This window comes from Bufo bufo, chromosome 6 (genome assembly GCF_905171765.1).
Source record: "Bufo bufo chromosome 6, aBufBuf1.1, whole genome shotgun sequence".
NCBI classification, from domain to species: Eukaryota; Metazoa; Chordata; class Amphibia; order Anura; family Bufonidae; genus Bufo; species Bufo bufo.
Window position 1 is genome coordinate 7,906,859 of NC_053394.1, and position 23,035 is coordinate 7,929,893.

The 23,035-nt window shown below is 50.5% G+C and overlaps 1 protein-coding gene across 2 annotated transcripts in view; it reads right to left on the bottom strand.

Annotated features, from left to right (window-relative positions):
• The window catches only part of PLEKHS1 (pleckstrin homology domain containing S1), a 52,979-nt gene that overhangs the window by 24,809 nt on the left and 5,135 nt on the right, over positions 1-23,035 (bottom strand). For both annotated transcript variants that reach the window (XM_040437361.1, XM_040437362.1), the window contains exons 2-5: positions 9,216-9,266; positions 6,966-7,030; positions 5,824-5,942; positions 5,173-5,307 (exon numbers count right to left, since the gene is read on the bottom strand). In XM_040437361.1, coding sequence (XP_040293295.1) covers positions 5,173-5,307; positions 5,824-5,942; positions 6,966-7,030; positions 9,216-9,266 — 370 coding nt within the window. The remainder of the gene's footprint in view (positions 1-5,172; positions 5,308-5,823; positions 5,943-6,965; positions 7,031-9,215; positions 9,267-23,035) is intronic.

Consider the following 23,035-nt stretch of genomic DNA (forward strand, 5'->3'; position numbering starts at 1 on the left):
ATAGACTGTATTCTCCTGTCCTACAGTCATCCTCTCGCCTGAAATGGCTAATAACAGGGGGCAATAGACTGTATTCTCCTGTCCTACAGTCATCCTCTCCCCTGAAATGGCTGATAATAGGTAGCAATAGACTGTATTCTCCTGTCCTACAGTCATCCTCTCCCCTGACATGGCTGATAACAGGGGGCAATAGACTGTATTCTCCTGTCCTACAGTCATCCTCTCCCCTGAAATGGCTCATAACAGGGAGAAATAGACTGTATTCTCCTGTCCTACAGTCATCCTCTCCCCTGAAATGGCTGATAACAGGAGGCAATAGACTGTATTCTCCTGTCCTACAGTCATCCTCTCCCCTGACATGGCTGATAACAGGGGGCAATAGACTGTATTCTCCTGTCCTACAGTCATCCTCTCCCCTGAAATGGCTGATAACAGGGGGCAATAGACTGTATTCTCCTGTCCTACAGTCATCCTCTCCCCTGAAATGGCTGATAACAGGAGCAATAGACTGTATTCTCCTGTCCTACAGTCATCCTCCCCCCTGAAATGGCTGATAACAGGGAGCAATAGACTGTATTCTCCTGTCCTACAGTCATCCTCTCTCCTGAAATGGCTGATAACGGGGAGCAATAGACTGTATTCTCCTGTCCTACAGTCATCCTCTCGCCTGAAATGGCTGATAACAGGGGGCAATAGACTGTATTCTCCTGTCCTACAGTCATCCTCTCCCCTGAAATGGCTGATAACAGGAGGCAATAGACTGTATTCTCCTGTCCTACAGTCATCCTCTCCCCTGACATGGCTGATAACAGGGGGCAATAGACTGTATTCTCCTGTCCTACAGTCATCCTCTCCCCTGAAATGGCTGATAACAGGGAGCAATAGACTGTATTCTCCTGTCCTACAGTCATCCTCTCCCCTGAAATGGCTCATAACAGGGAGAAATAGACTGTATTCTCCTGTCCTACAGTCATCCTCTCCCCTGAAATGGCTGATAACAGGCGGCAATAGACTGTATTCTCCTGTCCTACAGTCATCCTCTCCCCTGAAATGGCTGATAACAGGCGGCAATAGACTGTATTCTCCTGTCCTACAGTCATCCTCTCCCCTGAAATGGCTGATAACAGGGGGGAATAGACTGTATTCTCCTGTCCTACAGTCATCCTCTCCCCTGAAATGGCTAATAACAGGGGGCAATAGACTGTATTCTCCTGTCCTACAGTCATCCTCTCCCCTGAAATGGCTGATAACAGGTAGCAATAGACTGTATTCTCCTGTCCTACAGTCATCCTCTCCCCTGAAATGGCTGATAACAGGGGGCAATAGACTGTATTCTTCTGTCCTACAGTCATTCTCTTCCCTGAAATGGCTGATAACAGGGGGCAATAGACTGTATTCTTCTGTCCTACAGTCATCCTCTCCCCTGAAATGGCTGATAACAGGAGGCAATAGACTGTATTCTCCTGTCCTACAGTCATCCTCTCCCCTGAAATGGCTGATAACAGGGGACAATAGACTGTATTCTCCTGTCCTACAGTCATCCTCTCCCCTGAAATGGCTGATAACAGGGAGCAATAGACTGTATTCTCCTGTCCTACAGTCATCCTCTCCCCTGAAATGGCTAATAACAGGGGGCAATAGATTGTATTCTCCTGTCCTACAGTCATCCTCTCCCCTGAAATGGCTGATAACAGGAGGCAATAGACTGTATTCTCCTGTCCTACAGTCATCCTCTCCTCTGAAATGGCTGATAACAGGGGGCAATAGACTGTATTCTCCTGTCCTACAGTCATCCTCTCCCCTGAAATGGCTGATAACAGGGGGCAATAGACTGTATTCTCCTGTCCTACAGTCATCCTCCCCCCTGAAATGGCTGATAACAGGGGGCAATAGACTGTATTCTCCTGTCCTACAGTCATCCTCTCCCCTGAAATGGCTGATAACAGGGAGCAATAGACTGTATTCTCCTGTCCTACAGTCGTCCTCTCCCCTGAAATGGCTGATAGCAGGGGGCAATAGATTGTATTCTCCTGTCCTACAGTCATCCTCTCCCCTGAAATGGCTGATAACAGGGAGCAATAGATTGTATTCTCCTGTCCTACAGTCATCCTCTCTCCTGATGTGGCTGATAACAGGGGGCAATAGATGGAACAAGTAGTAAGACATGAGATCAGGGTCGGTGATGCACCATACGATGTGGCCGGCTGCCATTCATGTTACAGTACATTTAGGACATTGCTCACTGTAGATATCATGCTGCCAGTAAGTGCAGTATATAAAGGTGTGACTGACGCCACTGCCTGGGGAGAAATGGTCACACAAAAAATCCTGCACTCAGAAATATCAGATTGCTGTAACTCATCCTGCAGTTCTGTCTCAGGCATATTTGTAAAGATTATAGGTGCCTTCTAATTAGATTCTGGGTCTTGCCAAAAGAGGGTGTAAAAGTTCTTTCCTTCTGCTTTTAGAGGCTACTTTTGGGTAGTGCACCTCCTGGGGAGGAATCGTTGTCTGATAGCATCCCTCTACGACACACTGGAAGACATTTTGCCCAGCTGACAGCCTTTGAGAGGGGGAACATCATTGGACCAAGAGAAGCAGGATGGTCATTTCGATGAATTGCCACCACCTAGGCCATTCTGACCGAATTGTTAGGGATGCTGGGAGCAGTGGTTTCATGAGGGCACATATGGTGAACACACACCAGTGAAGAGGATCCAGACACAGGCGGCTCCTTCATTACACCCCTGTCTCTGCCTGGACCATTTCCAAGTGCTCAGCAGAAGAGCGTTTGGTGTTACGCTGCCCATTACATGTCCTGCCATTGACGGCCACCAGCTCCTTCATCTGCAGTGATGTCATGAATGAGAAACCTGGACTGCTCCAGAACAGAACCGTATCGCCTTTAGCGATGAATCCAGGATCTGTTTGGGATCCGGTGACGGTCATGTTGGAGTATGGAGGCCTGGTGGTGAGCTCTGCAGTCCTGCCTGTGGAGGACACACTGCCCCAACTGCTGGTGATGATCGGGGGAGCCATTACATATGACAGTCGGTCACCCCTGGTAGTGATACGAGGGACACTAACAGCGGACATCCTGCCGCCTCATGTGTTCCTGTCATGGCAGGATAATGCTCGCCCGTATACAGCAAGGGTTTCCCAGGAATGTCTCCTCCAGATTACAACACTTCATTGGCTGCCCGGTCACCAGATTATCACCAATCCTGCATTTATGGGACCAGTGGGGATGCCAGTTTCACCATTCTATGAGTGTGCAGGATCTACTGGCCCAGCTGTAACATCTGCGGGCAAATGTGCCACAGCATACCATATAGAACCTGTATGGCTCCAGGCTAGAGGCCGTACCTCATCTCGCCTCCAGGCTAGAGGCCGTACCTCATCTCGCCTCCAGGCTAGAGGCCGTACCTCATCTCGCCTCCAGGCTAGAGGCCGTACCTCATCTCGCGTCCAGGCTAGAGGCCGTACCTCATCTTGCATCCAGGCTAGAGGCCGTACCTCATCTTGCGTCCAGGCTAGAGGCCGTACCTCATCTTGCGTCCAGGCTAGAGGCCGTACCTCATCTCGCGTCCAGGCTAGAGGCCGTACCTCATCTCGCGTCCAGGCTAGAGGCCGTACCTCATCTCGCGTCCAGGCTAGAGGCCGTACCTCATCTCGCGTCCAGGCTAGAGGCCGTACCTCATCTCGCGTCCAGGCTAGAGGCCGTACCTCATCTCGCGTCCAGGCTAGAGGCCGTACCTCATCTCGCGTCCAGGCTAGAGGCCGTACCTCATCTCGCGTCCAGGCTAGAGGCCGTACCTCATCTCGCGTCCAGTCTAGAGGCCGTACCTCATCTCGCGTCCAGGCTAGAGGCCGTACCTCATCTCGCGTCCAGGCTAGAGGCCGTACCTCATCTCGCGTCCAGGCTAGAGGCCGTACCTCATCTCGCGTCCAGGCTAGAGGCCGTACCTCATCTCGCGTCCAGGCTAGAGGCCGTACCTCATCTCGCGTCCAGTCTAGAGGCCGTACCTCATCTCGCGTCCAGGCTAGAGGCCGTACCTCATCTCGCGTCCAGGCTAGAGGCCGTACCTCATCTCGCGTCCAGGCTAGAGGCCGTACCTCATCTCGCGTCCAGGCTAGAGGCCGTACCTCATCTCGCGTCCAGGCTAGAGGCCGTACCTCATCTCGTGTCCAGGCTAGAGGCCGTACCTCATCTCGTGTCCAGGCTAGAGGCCGTACCTCATCTCGCCTCCAGGCTAGAGGCCGTACCTCATCTCGCGTCCAGGCTAGAGGCCGTACCTCATCTTGTGTCCAGGCTAGAGGTGAACCCTATAGAATTAAACGTGTCCAATGTGTTACTGTGTGAGCGGAGAACATCAGCAGTAGCACAGTTGTGTGTCCGGTCCTGGCCGGTGTCACATGTCAGAACTTTCTGTGACTTTTCTGTATGGAGCAGTCTCGGAAAGCTCTGCAGTCTTGACAAACCTCTCGCCGATGGTTACAATGTATCAAGTGCTAGTAAAATGTATCAGGTTGTCTGCTATTCCTACTGATGGTGTAAGTGCAGGGCTTGTGAGAAAGCCGACACACTGTGACGAGCACTACAGCTGAAATGACATCAAAGTGGAGGCCCCGTTCGTCCATGTTCACACTATGCTTTGCTGTAGCAATCAAATTGATATTGAAAAAAGTGAAAACCAAGGAATGTTCACATTTACCCCGGTTCAGCATTAAATTTCAGAATTAAAGTCTTCAAGATGTTTTCTTACTTATTTCTGCTTCTGTGACAGTTGGGTGGCACCTGATATGGCGGCCATGACTGCTCACACCGCGGTTGTCATTCAGCTTTCAAAAGTCTTAAAAGGCAAATCAGCCCAACTATGGAGTCACATTGGCGGCTTCTATAGTAACATAGTAACATAGTACTGTGACATAAGGCGACACCGATCTCATCTATATTGGCACTGGTGGGGCCCTGGTAGAGATTGTGTGTTGGGGGCCAGGAACCTTCTAGACAGGACCCTTGGCGGAGGCTGCCGCTTGCACAGGTATCACAGTAGGGTGTACACCTGGTGCCGCCTCCCTGATCAAGTCCGTCCTGCAGATAACCTCAGGTGGGCGCAGGCAGGAGGCCATGGCGAGACGCGACCCAGGAGGGAGACCCCCAGAACTTACACGCTGCCGTCCACCAGATAGAAGTCGCGTTTGTCGGTCCTTACGCACAGGATGTTCTCGGGGCAGTTGTTGAAGAGGCGAGTGATGGTGGCGATTCTCTCCATCGTGCTCCTTCCCACTTCTATGGATTTTACACTGTAAAAGAGCAGAAGATTCCGTGTTTATGTCCAGTGCGCTCATCATCGGCGGGGGGCGCACAACATCCCTCCTTCCCACATTGCTGCATTACTAGGCAGAAAGCTGGGTCACTGCTGGGAGCTGTAGTGCAACCATGTTTTCCTGGAGTGCTCCTTTAATCACAGACTATGGTGGAAACGAGATCGCAGACAGTCAGCTGTACAGTGCGATCATTGGTCCACTATAGGGGTCATCTGCTGCAGCCCCCAGACATCAGGTGTGATCCCCAATAGAAGCGGCTGCGCAGTGGCGGGGTCCTCCAGCGTAAGAGCTCTGCGCAGTGGCCCTCCACCTTGGCTAATACATGGGGTCCACATTCAGGGCATCTACAGCGTACATCCACCGCAGGACCCTAGAAACTTTACTGATGGTCAGCAACCTCCAGCTCCTGTAAACTACAACTCCCAGCATGCACTCAGAACTCCCATAGACGTGAATGGGGCATACTGGTATTTTCTCGGAAGTCCTACTCACTCGCTTATATGAATGTCCCCCTTCCATTCCTCGTTCAAGCTGTCGTACGCATAGTAGCGCAGGATGAAGGAGTTTACGGCCGTTCTGCACAGTTTCAATAGTCGCCATTTCCACGAGGCCTGAAATACGAAACAAGAATATGACCCCTCACATCAGGGGCTCCGGGCATCAGGGGCCCGACCACCATCATAGAAATAAAGCTGTTCTACAATTTTCAGAAGACTTTGAGTTTCAGTTTCTCACCTTGTTCAAGATCTCTGCTTGCCATTAGTGAATAGAAACATTCCGATTTACATCTAGGGGCTGAACACCCATCCTGACTTAGTTCTGTTCACACAGCTGAGGGTTTGTTACAGTTCTATCCAGTGTAGACAACCCTCCATGAGGCTAAGGCTAGGTCTACACTTTATAATGATAGTCTATGGTGTCGTGCTGCGACGCGACAGTTGCAAAAAAATCCATTCGAGATAGTTGCAGAAAAATCTATCACGTCGCAGCCGCAGCACGTCGCATTGCGACACCATAGACTATCATTATAAACATTGTCGTGCAACACATGTTGCAGTGTAGTTGTGCCCTATTTGTCGCGCGACACATGTTGCGGTGTAGTTGTGCCCTATTTGTCGCGCGACACATGTTGCGGTGTAGTTGTGCCCTATTTGTCGCGCGACACATGTTGCGGTGTAGTTGTGCCCTATTTGTCGCGCGACACACTTCAGCAGCACAAGTCGGTTACTTTGTATCAAGTGCGGGTGAAATGTATCAGTCAGAGGATTCTATATATGGTTTTTTTCACGTGCATGAAAAACGCATCAAAAACTGATTGCACCGCACGGAAAAAAACTGAAACACTGAACACAATTGCAAACAAAACTGACTGAACTTTCCTGCAAAACCATCAGTTTTTTCCTGAACAGATCCGGAGAGAATCCGTAACGCTCGTGTGAAAAAGGGCCCTTAAAGGGAAACATCCGCCACAATACGGAGCAATCCTTTCATCCCCTGAACTTGTCTGGGAAAGCTGGACCCCTCAGAGGAGTTGTATTTGTGGTCACTCAGCTTTCCCAGAAACAGATAGAACTAAGGGACTGTAGTAGGGAACACAACATGGCGGCTGTGTGTAAGATGACAGCGGGCGTTACCTTGTTGTTAAAGACGTAGGACGGTGGAGACTTGATCAGGCGGCCTTGTTTGATGATCTGCTCATCTGTGAAGAAGACTGACAAATCTCAAATACCTAAAAATCCCGCATCATGAAATAAGAAAGACGGAGCCGCGCACGAGCAACACCCGTCCTAACATTCCCTGTAAATCCATCCTGAAGACAGGGATGATGGGAGTAATACATTGTGTGTGAGATAGGGGGATTAGACTGTGAGCTCTTGGGGTCGGGGATGATGGGAGTGATCTATTGTATATATGAGAAAGTGATATAAGATGCTGGGGTCTGCTACGATTCCAGCCGATTCCTAGCAGCGGACACTTTATGATCAGCCTATTCACACGTCAGTGTTCGGTCAGTGATTTCCATCAGTGATTTTGAGCCAAAACCAGGATTGGAGCCTCCACAGAGATCAGGTGTAAGGGCTCGTTCACACAACCGTTGGTGTCCCGTTCCCGTATTGCGGACCGCATTACACGGGCACTGTTCTGTTGTCATTCGGCATCACGGATGCCGACCCATTCATTTTAATGGGTCCGCAAATCCGGAGATATGGAACGGAACACTACAGAGTGCTTCCTGGGGTTCCGTGCCTCAGCACCGCAAAAAGATAGAGCATGTTCTATCTTTTTGCGGAACGGAGGGATCGCGGACCCATTCACTTGATCCCCATGCGCCTGCCCCGCGGACCCATTCACTTGATCCCCATGATCCCCATGCGCCTGCACCACAGGTTATATGAACGAGCCCTAAGGGAAAGATCTGCATCTGTTCTGTGTTTAGAGCTGCACCTGATTTTGGATCAAAATCACTGACCGAACACTAAGAGATCAGGGGCTGCCAGGCAGCAGGGGGCAGACCCCCCTCCCTCCCCAGTTTTAATTTCACTGGTGGCCAGTCCGGCCCCCCCTCCCTCCCTTTATTGTATTATCATTGGTAGCCAGTGTGCGGCCCCTCCCTCCCTCTATTGTATTATCATTGGTGGCCAGTGTGCGGCTGCCCCCCCCTTCCCGATCATTGGTGGCAGCGGAGAGTTCCGATCGGAGTCCCAGTTTAATCGCTGGGGCTCCGATCGGTAACCATGGCAACCAGGACGCTACTGCAGTCCTGGTTGCCATGGTTACTTAGCAATATTAGAAGCATCATACTTACCTGCTGCACTGTCTGTGACCGGCCGGGAGCTCCTCCTACTGGTAAGTGACAGATCATTAAGCAATGCGCCGCACAGACCTGTCACTTACCAGTAGAAGGAGCTCCCGGCCGGTCACAGACAGCGCAGCAGGTAAGTATGATGGGAGAGGGGAGGCCGCACACTGGTCACTAATGATAATACAATAGAGGGAGGGAGGGGGGGCCGGGGGGCTGGGGCGCACACTGGCCACCAATGATAATACAATAGAAAGAGGGGGGGCCGGGGGGGGGGGGGGCGCACACTGGCCACCAATGATATTCAAACGGGGGGGGGGGGGGGGTCTGCCCCCTGCTGCCTGGCAGCCCCTGATCTCTTACAGGGGGCTATGAAACGTACAATGAACCCCTTCAGGTGCGGCACCTGAGGGGTTAATTGTGCGGATCACAGCCCCCTGTAAGAGATCGGGTGCTGCCAGGCAGCAGGGGTCAGTCATGTACACAGTTCATAGTATATTCTAACTTGAAGCGTCCCCATCAACATCACCATGGGAACGCCTCTGTGTTAGAATATACTGTCGGATATGAGTTTCACGATCTAACTCAAATCCGATGGTATATTCTAACATAGAGGCGTTCCCATGGTGATGGTGATGGGGACGCTTCAAGTTAAAATATACCATTGGATTGGAGAAAACTCCGATCCTATGGTATATTAACTCCTGACTTTACATTGAAAGTCAATGGGGGACGGATCCGTTTGCAATTGCACCATATTGTGTCAACGTCAAACGGATCCGTCCCCCATTGACTTGCATTGTAAGTCAGGACGGATCCATGTCCATGGATTTTTCAAAAATCAAGGAAGACCCACGGACAAAAAAACGGTCACGGACCAACGGAACCCCGTTTTGCGGACCGTGAAAAAATACTGTCGTGTGCATGAGGCCTGAGGCAGAGAATCCCTTTCGGGTAGGTGCACACAGGACGGGTCCACTCTGCTGCTCCTGTAAACTCTGCACATTATCTGCCGCAATATCCTGGTACTTTACACCGTGTAGTAACATTCGGGGATGTTGTAGTTGTGCCGGATTCCTCTTACCTGTCTCGGAGCTTCTCCTTCTGGGGCCCATTGTGAACCAGCTCCTACTGGCTATGAAGAGAGAATATTACTGGTTACTGGAGGCTGGAACCAGTCCTAGATATACGGGGCATAGCTAGGGCTGCAGAGGTATCAGAGGCACACAGACCCCGGGGTGTAGCTATAGGGGGTGCAGAGGTATCAGAGGCACACAGACCCTGGGGTGTAGCTATAGGGGGTGCAGAGGTATCAGAGGCACACAGACCCCAGGTGTAGCTATAGGGGGTGCAGAGGTATCAGAGGCACACAGACCCCAGGTGTAGCTATAGGGGGTGCAGAGGTATCAGAGGCACACAGACCCCGGGGTGTAGCTATAGGGGGTGCAGAGGTATCAGAGGCACACAGACCCCAGGTGTAGCTATAGGGGGTGCGGAGGTATCAGAGGCACACAGACCCCAGGTGTAGCTATAGGGGGTGCAGAGGTATCAGAGGCACACAGACCCCAGGTGTAGCTATAGGGGGTGCAGAGGTATCAGAGGCACACAGACCCCGGGGTGTAGCTATAGGGGGTGCAGAGGTATCAGAGGCACACAGACCCCAGGTGTAGCTATAGGGGGTGCAGAGGTATCAGAGGCACACATACCCCGGGGTGTAGAGGTATCAGAGGCACACAGACCCCGGGGTGTAGTTATAGGGGGTGCAGAGGTATCAGAGGCACACAGACCCCGGGGTGTAGCTATAGGGGGTGTAGAGGTATCAGAGGCACACAGACCCCGGGGTGTAGCTATAGGGGGTGCAGAGGTATCAGAGGCACACAGACCCTGGGGTGTAGCTATAGGGGGTGCAGAGGTATCAGAGGCACACAGACCCCGGGTGTAGCTATAGGGGGTGTAGAGGTATCAGAGGCACACAGATCCCGGGTGTAGCTATAGGGGGTGTAGAGGTATCAGAGGCACACAGATCCCGGGTGTAGCTATAGGGGGTGCAGAGGTATCAGAGGCACACATACCCCGGGGTGTAGAGGTATCAGAGGCACACAGACCCCGGGGTGTAACTATAGGGGGTGCAGAGATATCAGAGGCACACAGACCCTGGGGTGTAGCTATAGGGGGTGCAGAGGTATCAGAGGCACACATACCCCGGGGTGCAGAGGTATCAGAGGCACACAGACCCCGGGGTGTAGCTATAGGGGGTACAGAGGTATCAGAGGCACACAGACCCCGGGGTGTAGCTATAGGGGGTGCAGAGGTATCAGAGGCACACATACCCCGGGGTGCAGAGGTATCAGAGGCACACAGACCCCGGGGTGTAGCTATAGGGGGTGCAGAGGTATCAGAGGCACACAGACCCCGGGGTGTAGCTATAGGGGGTGTAGAGGTATCAGAGGCACACAGATCCCGGGTGTAGCTATAGGGGGTGCAGAGGTATCAGAGGCACACAGACCACGGGGTGTAGCTATAGGGGGTGCAGAGGTATCAGAGGCACACAGACCCTGGGGTGTAGCTATAGGGGGTGCAGAGGTATCAGAGGCACACAGACCCCAGGTGTAGCTATAGGGGGTGCAGAGGTATCAGAGGCACACATACCCCGGGTATAGCTATAGGGGGTGTAGAGGTATCAGAGGCACACAGACCCCGGGGTGTAACTATAGGGGGTGCAGAGATATCAGAGGCACACAGACCCTGGGGTGTAGCTATAGGGGGTGCAGAGGTATCAGAGGCACACATACCCCGGGGTGCAGAGGTATCAGAGGCACACAGACCCCGGGGTGTAGCTATAGGGGGTACAGAGGTATCAGAGGCACACAGACCCCGGGGTGTAGCTATAGGGGGTGCAGAGGTATCAGAGGCACACAGACCCCGGGGTGTAGCTATAGGGGGTGCAGAGGTATCAGAGGCACACAGACCCCGGGGTGTAGAGGTATCAGAGGCACACAGACCCCGGGGTCTAGCTCTGGTAGACAGGATATGCGGACGCAGTACAGAGGCACCGACCAGTTCTTATATAAAACAGCTCAGTGTCTATTCGCACTCTTGGCAAGTTCATAAACAAGAAGTCACCTTGTGGTTTGGTCTTCGTTCACACCTGCCCGCAGTTCTGCCTCAGAGTCCATGACCAGGCTTTAGGCGGCCGGTTTCCCCTCACACTGGTCTCAGACCTCCAAGCCCAGCACAAGCCTCAGATCCCAGTACAGAGATATTCTCTGCTGAGCCCAGCTAGGTGTTTCCAAAACCCGGACCGGCTCCTAAGATCCAGTCCGGTGTTTGACCTCACCTGGGCGCTATCAGCCCGGCAGCACACACTGGGAGGAAACCACCTGCCTCCTCATACACCTCCCTTCACTGTGTCACCCCCCCCCCCCTTGTTTAATCCTGAGGGGGTGAACACTCGCCAGACAATGCACCTATAACCGAACTGCCCTTTGTTCTACCGAGAACTCGAAGTTCTGTAATGATAAGAACCACCTGGTGACCCGGGCATTTCTGTCCTTGGCCTGGCTCATCTACTTGAGAGGGCAGTGGTCGGTCACCAGACGGAACTTTCTCCCCAATAAATAATAGCGGAGAGACTCGAGTGCCCACTTGATGGCCGGGCACTCTCTCTCCACTATACTGTACGGGGTCTCGGCTGGGGAGAGCTTACGGCTGAGGAAGACAACGGGACGCTCCTCCCAATTGACTTCCTGAGACAGTACAGCACCGAGGCCTACTTCGGAGGCATCTGTCTGTACCATGAACTCCATATTGAAGTCAGGCATCACCGAAACCAAAACCGGGGACCCACACAGGGCCGACTTCAAAGCGGAGAAAGCCTCTTCCACCCGGTCATTCCAGCGAACCGACGATGTGGACAAAGCACAATGTCCATTAGTCGCTGAAAAGTGTCTGGGGCGCCATGAAGACCAAAGGGTAGCACCTTATACTGATACAGCCCCTCAGGCCTGATGAAGGCAGTTTTCTCTTTGGCAGCCTCTGTTAAGGGCACCTGACAATACCCTTCGTGAGATCCAAAACAGAAAAATACTGGGCTTGTCCTATCCGCTCGATGAGCTCATCCACCCGGGCATGGGATACGCACTGAATTTAGAAATCTCATTTCATTTACAAAAATCGTTACAGAACCGGAGTGTCCCGTCCGGCTTAGGTATCAATACTATAGGACTGGCCCACTCACTTTTTGACTTATCAATGACATCTAGTTGTAGCATTAGCTGCACCTCCTCCGATATGGCTTGTCGCCGAGCCTCGGGTACCCGGTACGGCTTTAATCGGACTTTCGCCTGAGGCTCAGTGACAATGTCATGCCGGATTATGGAAGTGCGTCCAGGGAGGTCCGAGAACACATTCGTGTTCTGACTAACGAACTCCCTGGCCTCCTGAGTTTGTTTAGAGGTGAGGCTGTCAGCCATTCTTACTGTGGCAGCCGCCTCTCTTGCATCAGACAGAGGGGCCGGTACCTCTTCTCCTAGAAAACCCGGCCCGGCTGTCTTATATACAGGTTTCCCTATCTTTCCACGGTTTGAGTAATTCACATGGTAAACCTGCTCCGACTTTCGCCGCCCTGGCTGGTGTACTTTGTAGTTTACATCTCCAATTTTCTCCTACCTCATAGGGCCCCTGCCACCTAGCCAGGAACTTACTGTCCACGGTCGGCACCAGAACCAAGACCCGATCACCTGGGTTAAAGATCCAGACCCGAGCCCGCCAGTTATATACACGACTCTGGGCTCGCTGAGCGGCCTCCATATGCTTCCTGACAAGAGGCAACACTGTCTCTATCCGATCTTGCATCTGGATAACGTACTCAATGACACTTCTATGCGGAGTGGGTTGTTGTTCTCGCGCCTCTTTGGCCACGTCCAACAGACCACGAGGGTGTCTGCCATACAGCAGTTCGAAGGGCGAGAACCCAGTAGAGGCCTGGGGGTACCTCTCGCACTGCGAACATGAGATAGGGCAGAAGGAGGTCCCAGTCCTTCCCATCTTTAGACACCACCTTTTTAACATATTTTTTAAGGTTTGGTTAAACCATTCTACCAGACCGTCCATTTGCGGATGGTAAACAGACGTTTGTAACTGTTTTATTTGCAGCAATTTGCACAGTTCCCTCATCACCTTGGACATAAACGGGGTCCCTTGGTCGGTCAGAACCTCTTTACGTAGTCCTACTCGGGAAAAGATCTCCATTAACTCCTTAGCTATGAGTTTGGCCGATGTATGCCGCGGTGGCACCGCCTCCGGGTACCGAGTGGCGTAGTCTAGGATGACTAAAATGTGTTGGTGCCCTCTAATGGATTTCAGTGCTGGGCCTATGAGATCCATAGCTATTCTTTCAAACAGGACCTCGATGATCGGGAGAGGTACCAGGGGACCACGGAAATGTGGCGGGGGGCTAGTTATCTATCAGGTCGGGCAAAACTTGCAAAACTCTTCCATCTCTCTAAACACACTGGGCCAGTAAAACCGCTGTAGAATACGATTCTGAGTTTTCTGCAGCCCCAGGTGACCCCCGAGAACATGTTGGTGGGCTAGATCTAGTACCAGTTTGCGATAAGCCATGGGCACCACCAACTGTTCAATATTCTCACCCCGTAGTAAGTTGACGGATACAGCAAATGATGGAGAACCACCAAACGTGGAAATATCGACTTGGCCCTCAGTTGTTGTGGTTCTCCATCGATCATTAACACATTTTCCCAGGCTCGGGATAATGTCGGGTTCCGGTGTTGTGCTGTAACGAAATTATCACCAGAGACATTCAAATCTGCCAATTAAGGGCCCGGCGGCAAGTCCTCCACCTCCCCAACCGTTACATTCAGCGGGGTTGTTCCCCCCTCTTCCACCGAAGTGGAGGTCACCCCTACCGCTATCCCTTCAGTCTGGTCTCCCACCTGAGCAAGGCCAATCCACTGGGGTTATCCCTGACTCTTGGGGACCGGTAAGTCTCATAGCTGGCCACAGTTCCGGGAAGCACCGGAAGTCTCTTCCTATTATTAGTTCATAGTGTAGATTTGTGGCGACGGCCACTTCACGGTTGCCGGCAGGAGAATTCATGGTTAAAGACACCAGAGCGGTGGGGTAGTCTTTTAAGTCACCATGTATGCACATTACCTCGACTTTCCGGCCAGTATACTCGCCGGACCGCACAGGGTAGCCCTTACCAGGGGCACCAGACTCCCCGAGTCCAGCAGAGCCTCCGCCGGAGTGTCTCCCACTTCCACCTGGCACAGGTGATTATTATCTAGAGACTCCCTGGTACCTGCACACAGCTTCCTGGCATATAGCGACAGACGGTAGCCACAGTTAGTGTCCATGGGCTCAACCATATGGGGGCAGTCGGCCCTTACGTGACCAGGCTCATGACACACGCAGTACAGAGGCACCGACCAGTTCTGAAGTCAAACAGCTCTGTGTTTATTCACACTCTTGGCAAGTTCATAAACAAAGTCACCTTGAGGTTCGGTCTTCGTTCACACCTACCCGCAGTTCTGCCTCAGAGTCCATGACCGGCCGGTTTCCCCTCACACTGGTCTCAGACCTCTAAGCCCAGCACAAGCCTCAGATCCCAGTACAGAGATATTCTCTGCTGAGCCCAGCTAGGTGTTTCCAAAACCCGGACCGGCTCCTAAGATCCAGTCCGGTGTTTGACCTCACCTGGGCGCTAATCAGCCCAGCAGCACACACTGGGAGACACACAGACTATAGGGGATGCAGAGGTATCAGAGGCACACAGACCCCGGGGTGTAGCTATAGGGGGTGCAGAGGTATCAGAGGCACACAGACCCTGGGGTGTAGCTATAGGGGATGCAGAGGTATCAGAGGCACACAGACCCCGGGTGTAGCTATAGGGGGTGCAGAGGTATCAGAGGCACACAGACCCCGGGGTGTAGCTATAGGGGGTGCAGAGGTATCAGAGGCACACAGACCCCGGGTGTAGCTATAGGGGGTACAGAGGTATCAGAGGCACATAGACCCCGGGTGTAGCTATAGGGGGTACAGAGGTATCAGAGGCACACAGACCCCGGGTGTAGCTATAGGGGGTGCAGAGGTATCAGAGGCACACAGACCCTGGGGTGTAGCTATAGGGGGTGCAGAGGTATCAGAGGCACACAGACCCCGGGTGTAGCTATAGGAGGTACAGAGGTATCAGAGGCACACAGACCCTGGGGTGTAGCTATAGGGGATGCAGAGGTATCAGAGGCACACAGACCCCGGGATGTAGCTATAGGGGGTGTAGAGGTATCAGAGGCACACAGACCCCGGGGTGTAGCTATAGGAGGTACAGAGGTATCAGAGGCACACAGACCCCGGGGTGTAGCTATAGGGGGTGCAGAGGTATCAGAGGCACACAGACCCCGGGTGTAGCTATAGGGGGTACAGAGGTATCAGAGGCACATAGACCCCGGGTGTAGCTATAGGGGGTACAGAGGTATCAGAGGCACACAGACCCCGGGTGTAGCTATAGGGGGTGCAGAGGTATCAGAGGCACACAGACCCTGGGGTGTAGCTATAGGGGGTGCAGAGGTATCAGAGGCACACAGACCCCGGGTGTAGCTATAGGAGGTACAGAGGTATCAGAGGCACACAGACCCTGGGGTGTAGCTATAGGGGATGCAGAGGTATCAGAGGCACACAGACCCTGGGGTGTAGCTATAGGGGATGCAGAGGTATCAGAGGCACACAGACCCCGGGATGTAGCTATAGGGGGTGTAGAGGTATCAGAGGCACACAGACCCCAGGTGTAGCTATAGGGGGTGCAGAGGTATCAGAGGCACACAGACCCCGGGTGTAGCTATAGGGGGTACAGAGGTATCAGAGGCACACAGACCCCGGGTGTAGCTATAGGGGGTGCAGAGGTATCAGAGGCACACAGACCCTGGGGTGTAGCTATAGGGGGTGCAGAGGTATCAGAGGCACACAGACCCCGGGTGTAGCTATAGGGGGTGCAGAGGTATCAGAGGCACACAGACCCCGGGGTGTAGCTATAGGGGGTGCAGAGGTATCAGAGGCACACAGACCCCGGGTGTAGCTATAGGGGGTGCAGAGGTATCAGAGGCACACAGACCCTGGGGTGTAGCTATAGGGGGTGCAGAGGTATCAGAGGCACACAGACCCCGGGTGTAGCTATAGGGGGTGCAGAGGTATCAGAGGCACACAGACCCCGGGGTGTAGCTATAGGGGGTGCAGAGGTATCAGAGGCACACAGACCCCGGGTGTAGCTATAGGGGGTGCAGAGGTCCCTGGGACGCGGTCACAGACTATCAATATGAATCAAAAACTCCAGTTTTAGCCTCTTGCACACGACCGTATGTACAAACCGGATTCCAAAAAAGTTGGGACAGTATACAAATCGTGAATAAAAACTGAATGCAATGATGTGGAGATGCCAACTTCTAATATTTTATTCAGAATAGAACATAAATCACGGAACAAAAGTTTAAACTCAGAAAATTTACCATTTTACGGGAAAATTATGTTGATGCAGAATTTCATGGTGTCAACAAATCCCCAAAAAGTTGGGACAAGGCCATTTTCCCCACTGTGTGGCATCTCTCCTTCTTCTTACAACACCCAACAGACGTCTGGGGACAGAGGAGACCAGTTTCTCAAGTTTAGAAATAGGAATGCTCTCTCATTCTTGTCTAATCCAGGCCTCTAACTGTTCAATCGTCTTGGGCCTTCTTTGTTGCACCTTCCTCTTTATGATGCGCCAAATGTTCTCTATAGGTGAAAGATCTGGACTGCAGACTGGCCATTTCAGGACCCGGATCCTTCTCCTACGCAGCCATGATGTTGTGATTGATGCAGAATGTGGTCTGGCATTATCTTGTTGAGAAATGCAGGGTCTTCCCTGAAAGAGATGACGTCTGGATGGGAGCAGATGTTGTTCTAGAACCTGAATATATTTTTCTGCATTGATGGTGCCTTTCCAGACATGCAAGCTGCCCATGCCACACGCACTCATGCAACCCCATACCATCAGAGATGCAGGCTTCTGAACTGAGCGCTGATAACAACTTGGGTTGTCCTTGTCCTCTTTGGTCCGGATGACATGGCGTCCCAGATTTCCAAAAAGAACTTTGAATCGTGACTCGTCTGACCACAGAACAGTCTTCCATTTTGCCACACTCCATTTTAAATGATCCCTGGCCCAGTGAAGACGCCTGAGCTTGTGGATCTTGCTTAGAAATGGCTTCTTCTTTGCACTGTAGAGTTTCAGCTGGCAGCGGCGGATGGCACGGTGGATTGTGTTCACTGACAATGGTTTCTGGAAGTATTCCTGAGCCCATTCTGTGATCTCCTTTACAGTAGCATTCCTGTTTGTGGTGCAGTGTCGTTTAACCACCTCCGGACCGCCTAACGCAGGATCGCGTTCCGGAGGTGGCAGCCCTGCGCAGAGTCACGCATATATGCGTCATCTCGCGATGGGCGAGATTTCCTGTGAACGCGCGCACACAGGCGCGCGCGCTCACAGGAACGGAAGGTAAGAGAGTTGATCTCCAGCCTGCCAGCGGCGATCGTTCGCTGGCAGGCTGGAGATGTGTTTTTTTTAACCCCTAACAGGTATATTAGACGCTGTTTTGATAACAGCGTCTAATATACCTGCTACCTGGTCCTCTGGTGGTCCCCTTTGTTTGGATCGACCACCAGAGGACACAGGTAGCTCAGTAAAGTCCCACCAAGCACCACTACACTACACTACACCCCCCCCCGTCACTTATTAACCCCTTATTAGCCCCTGATCACCCCATATAGACTCCCTGATCACCCCCCTGTCATTGATCACCCCCCTGTCATTGATTACCCCCCTGTCATTGATTACCCCCCTGTAAAGCTCCATTCAGATGTCCGCATGATTTTTACGGATCCACTGATAGATGGATCGGATCCGCAAAACGCATCCGGACGTCTGAATAAAGCCTTACAGGGGCGTGATCAATGACTGTGGTTATCACCCCATATAGACTCCCTGATCACCCCCCTGTCATTGATTACCCCCCTGTCATTGATCACCCCCCTGTCATTGATCACCCCCCTGTCATTGATCACCCCCCTGTAAAGCTCCATTCAGATGTCCGCATGATTTTTACGGATGCACTGATAGATGGATCGGATCCGCAAAACGCATCCGGACGTCTGAATGAAGCCTTACAGGGGCGTGATCAATGACTGTGGTGATCACCCCATATAGACTCCCTAATTACCCCCCTGTCATTGATTACCCCCCTGTAAAGCTCCATTCAGATGTCCGCATGATTTTTACGGATGCACTGATAGATGGATCGGATCCGCAAAACGCATCCGGACGTCTGAATGAAGCCTTACAGGGGCGTGATCAATGACTGTGGTGATCACCCCATATAGACTCCCTGATCACCCCCCTGTCATTGATTACCCCTCTGTCATTGATTACCCCCCTGTAAAGCTCCATTCAGACGTCCGCATGATTTTTACGGATCCACTGATAGATGGATCGGATCCGCAAAACGCATCCGGACGTCTGAATGAAGCCTTACAGGGGCGTGATCAATGACTGTGGTGATCACCCCATATAGACTCCCTGATCACCCCCCCTGTCATTGATCAACCCCCCCCCTGTCATTGATCACCCCCCTGTCATTGATCACCCCCCTGTCATTGATCACCCCCCTGTCATTGATCACCCCCCCTGTCATTGATCACCCCCCCTGTCATTGATCACCCCCCCTGTCATTGATCACCCCCCCTGTCATTGATCAACCCCCCTGTCATTGATCAACCCCCCTGTCATTGATCAACCCCCCTGTCATTGATCAACCCCCTGTCATTGATCACCCCCCCTGTCATTGATCACCCCCCCTGTCATTGATCAACCCCCCTGTAAGGCTCCATTCAGATATTTTTTTGGCCCAAGTTAGCAGAATTTTTTTTTTTTTTTCTTACAAAGTCTCATATTCCACTAACTTGTGTCAAAAAATAAAATCTCACATGAACTCACCATACCCCTCACGGAATCCAAATGCGTAAAATTTTTTAGACATTTATATTCCAGACTTCTTCTCACGCTTTAGGGCCCCTAGAATGCCAGGGCAGTATAAATACCCCACATGTGACCCCATTTCGGAAAGAAGACACCCCAAGGTATTCCGTGAGGGGCATATTGAGTCCATGAAAGATTGAAATTTTTGTCCCAAGTTAGCGGAACGGGAGACTTTGTGAGAAAAAAATTAAAAATATCAATTTCCGCTAACTTGTGCCAAAAAAAAAAAAATTTCTATGAACTCGCCATGCCCCTCATTGAATACCTTGGGGTGTCTTCTTTCCAAAATGGGGTCACATGTGGGGTATTTATACTGCCCTGGCATTCTAGGGGCCCCAAAGCGTGAGAAGAAGTCTGGTATCCAAATGTCTAAAAATGCCCTCCTAAAAGGAATTTGGGCACCTTTGCGCATCTAGGCTGCAAAAAAGTGTCACACATCTGGTATCGCCGTACTCAGGAGAAGTTGGGGAATGTGTTTTGGGGTGTCATTTTACATATACCCATGCTGGGTGAGAGAAATATCTTGGTCAAATGCCAACTTTGTATAAAAAAAGGGAAAAGTTGTCTTTTGCCAAGATATTTCTCTCACCCAGCATGGGTATATGTAAAATGACACCCCAAAACACATTCCCCAACTTCTCCTGAATACGGCGATACCACATGTGTGACACTTTTTTGCAGCCTAGGTGGGCAAAGGGGCCCATATTCCAAAGAGCACCTTTAGGATTTCACAGGTCATTTACCTACTTACCACACATTAGGGCCCCTGGAAAATGCCAGGGCAGTATAACTACCCCACAAGTGACCCCATTTTGGAAAGAAGACACCCCAAGGTATTCCGTGAGGGGCATGGCGAGTTCCTAGAATTTTTTATTTTTTGTCACAAGTTAGTGGAAAATGCTTATTTTTTTTTTTTATTTTTTTTTTCATACAAAGTCTCATATTCCACTAACTTGTGACAAAAAATAAAAAGTTCCATAAACTCACTATGCCCATCAGCGAATACCTTGGGGTCTCTTCTTTCCAAAATGGGGTCACTTGTGGGGTAGTTATACTGCCCTGGCATTCTAGGGGCCCAAATGTGTGGTAAGGAGTTTGAAATCAAATTCTGTAAAAAATGACCTGTGAAATCCGAAAGGTGCTCTTTTGAATATGGGCCCCTTTGCCCACCTAGGCTGCAAAAAAGTGTCACACATCTGGTATCTCCGTAATCGGGAGAAGTTGGGGAATGTGTTTTGGGGTGTCATTTTACATATACCCATGCTGGGTGAGAGAAATATCTTGGCAAAAGACAACTTTTCCCATTTTTTTATACAAAGTTGGCATTTGACCAAGATATTTATCTCACCCAGCATGGGTATATGTAAAAAGACACCCCAAAACACATTCCCCAACTTCTCCTGAATACAGAGATACCAGATGTGTGACACTTTTTTGCAGCCTAGGTGGGCAAAGGGGCCCACATTCCAAAGAGCACCTTTCGGATTTCACAGGTCATTTACCTACTTACCACACATTTGGGCCCCTAGAATGCCAGGGCAGTATAACTACCCCACAAGTGACCCCATTTTGGAAAGAAGAGACCCCAAGGTATTCGCTGATGGGCATAGTGAGTTCATAGAACTTTTTATTTTTTGTCACAAGTTAGTGGAATATGAGACTTTGTAAAAAAAAAAAAAAAAAAAAAAAAAAAATCATCATTTTCCGATAACTTGTGACAAAAAATAAAAAGTTCTATGAACTCACTATGCCCATCAGCGAATACCTTAGGGTGTGTACTTTCAGAAATGGGGTCATTTGTGGGGTGTTTGTACTGTCTGGCCATTGTAGAACCTCAGGAAACATGACAGGTGCTCAGAAAGTCAGAGCTGCTTCAAAAAGCGGAAATTCACATTTTTGTACCATAGTTTGTAAACGCTATAACTTTTACCCAAACCATTTTTTTTTTACCCAAACATTTTTTTTTTATCAAAGACATGTAGAACTATAAATTTAGAGCAAAATTTCTATATGGATGTCGTTTTTTTTGCAAAATTTTACAACTGAAAGTGAAAAATGTCATTTTTTTGCAAAAAAATCGTTAAATTTCGATTAATAACAAAAAAAGTAAAAATGTCAGCAGCAATGAAATACCACCAAATGAAAGCTCTATTAGTGAGAAGAAAAGAAGGTAAAATTCATTTGGGTGGTAAGTTGCATGACCGAGCAATAAATGGTGAAAGTAGTGTAGGTCAGAAGTGTAAAAAGTGGCCTGGTCTTTCAGGGTGTTTAAGCACTGGGGGCTGAGGGGGTTAAGGGCCCGGAGATCACGGGCATCCAGTATGGTTTTACCGCCTTGACCCTTACGCACAGAGATTGTTCCAGATTCTCTGAATCTTCGGATGATGTTATGCACAGTTGATGATGATAGATGCAAAGTCTTTGCAATGTTTCGCTGGGTAACACCTTTCTGATATTGCTCCACTATCTTTCTGCGTAACATTGTGGGAATTGGTGATCCTCTACCCATCTTGGCTTCTGAGAGACACTGCCACTCTGAGAAGAAGCTCTTTTTATACCCAATCATGTTGCCAATTGACCTAATTAGTGTTAATTGGTCTTCCAGCTCTTCGTTATGCTGAAATTTACTTTTTCCAGCCTCTTATTGCTATTTGTCCCAACTTTTTGGGGATTTGTTGACACCGTGAAAATTGGAATCAACGTATTTTTCCTTTAAAATGATACATTTACTCGGATTAAACGTTTGATCTGTCATCTACGTTCTATTACAAATAAAATATTGACATTTGCCATCTCCACATCATTGCATTCAGTTTTTATTCACAATTTGTTTAGTGTCCCAACTTTTTTGGAATCCGGTTTGTATCTTGCGGTCCGCAAAAAACAGATCCAGAAAGAAATATGGATGACGTCCGTGTGCATTCCGTATTTTGGGGAACAGAACAGCCGGCCCTTCATAGAACAGTCCTGTCCATGTCCGTAATGCGGACTATAATAGGACATGCACACAGAGTAACTTATGTTCTTTTTGTGGACCCATTGAAGAGAATGGTTCCATATACGGTCCACCAAAAAAAACCGGAACATACACGGAAAGAAAATATGTTCCTGTGCAAGAGGCCTTATATTGGACCTTATATTGGACCTTATATTGGACCTTAGTGAACTTTCTTCTCGGCTGATGATTGTCCCACTGGTAAAGTAAATCGGATTTGTTCTGCTGCCTGTCACATTGTGACCATTGAAATACATTACATGAATGGTCGCCGTAGCCTTCGGGCTCATTCCACAAGAAAGATAGAGCAAGTCCTATACCATAGTGCCGGCCAAGTGCGCATGTGGGTGAGAAGCACACTAAAATCCTCTGTGCTGCTGGGACCCTGCTCCTTCCACTATGTAACTCTCATCCTGTGACCTCCACATGATCAGCACACTCCTCTCCTGAAATCCTCTGCGCTGCTGGGACCCTGCTCCTTCCACTATGTAACTATCATCCTGTGACCTTCATAAGATCAGCACACTCCTCTCCTGAAATCCTCTGCGCTGCTGGGACCCTGCTCCTTCCACTATGTAACTATCATCCTGTGACCTTCATAAGATCAGCACACTCCTCTCCTGAAATCCTCTGCGCTGCTGGGACCCTGCTCCTTCCACTATGTAACTCTCATCCTGTGACCTCCACAAGATCAGCACACTCCTCTCCTGAAATCCTCTGTGCAGCTGTGACCCTGCTCCTTCCACTATGTAACTATCATCCTGTGACCTTCATAAGATCAGCACACTCCTCTCCTGAAATCCTCTGCGCTGCTGGGACCCTGCTC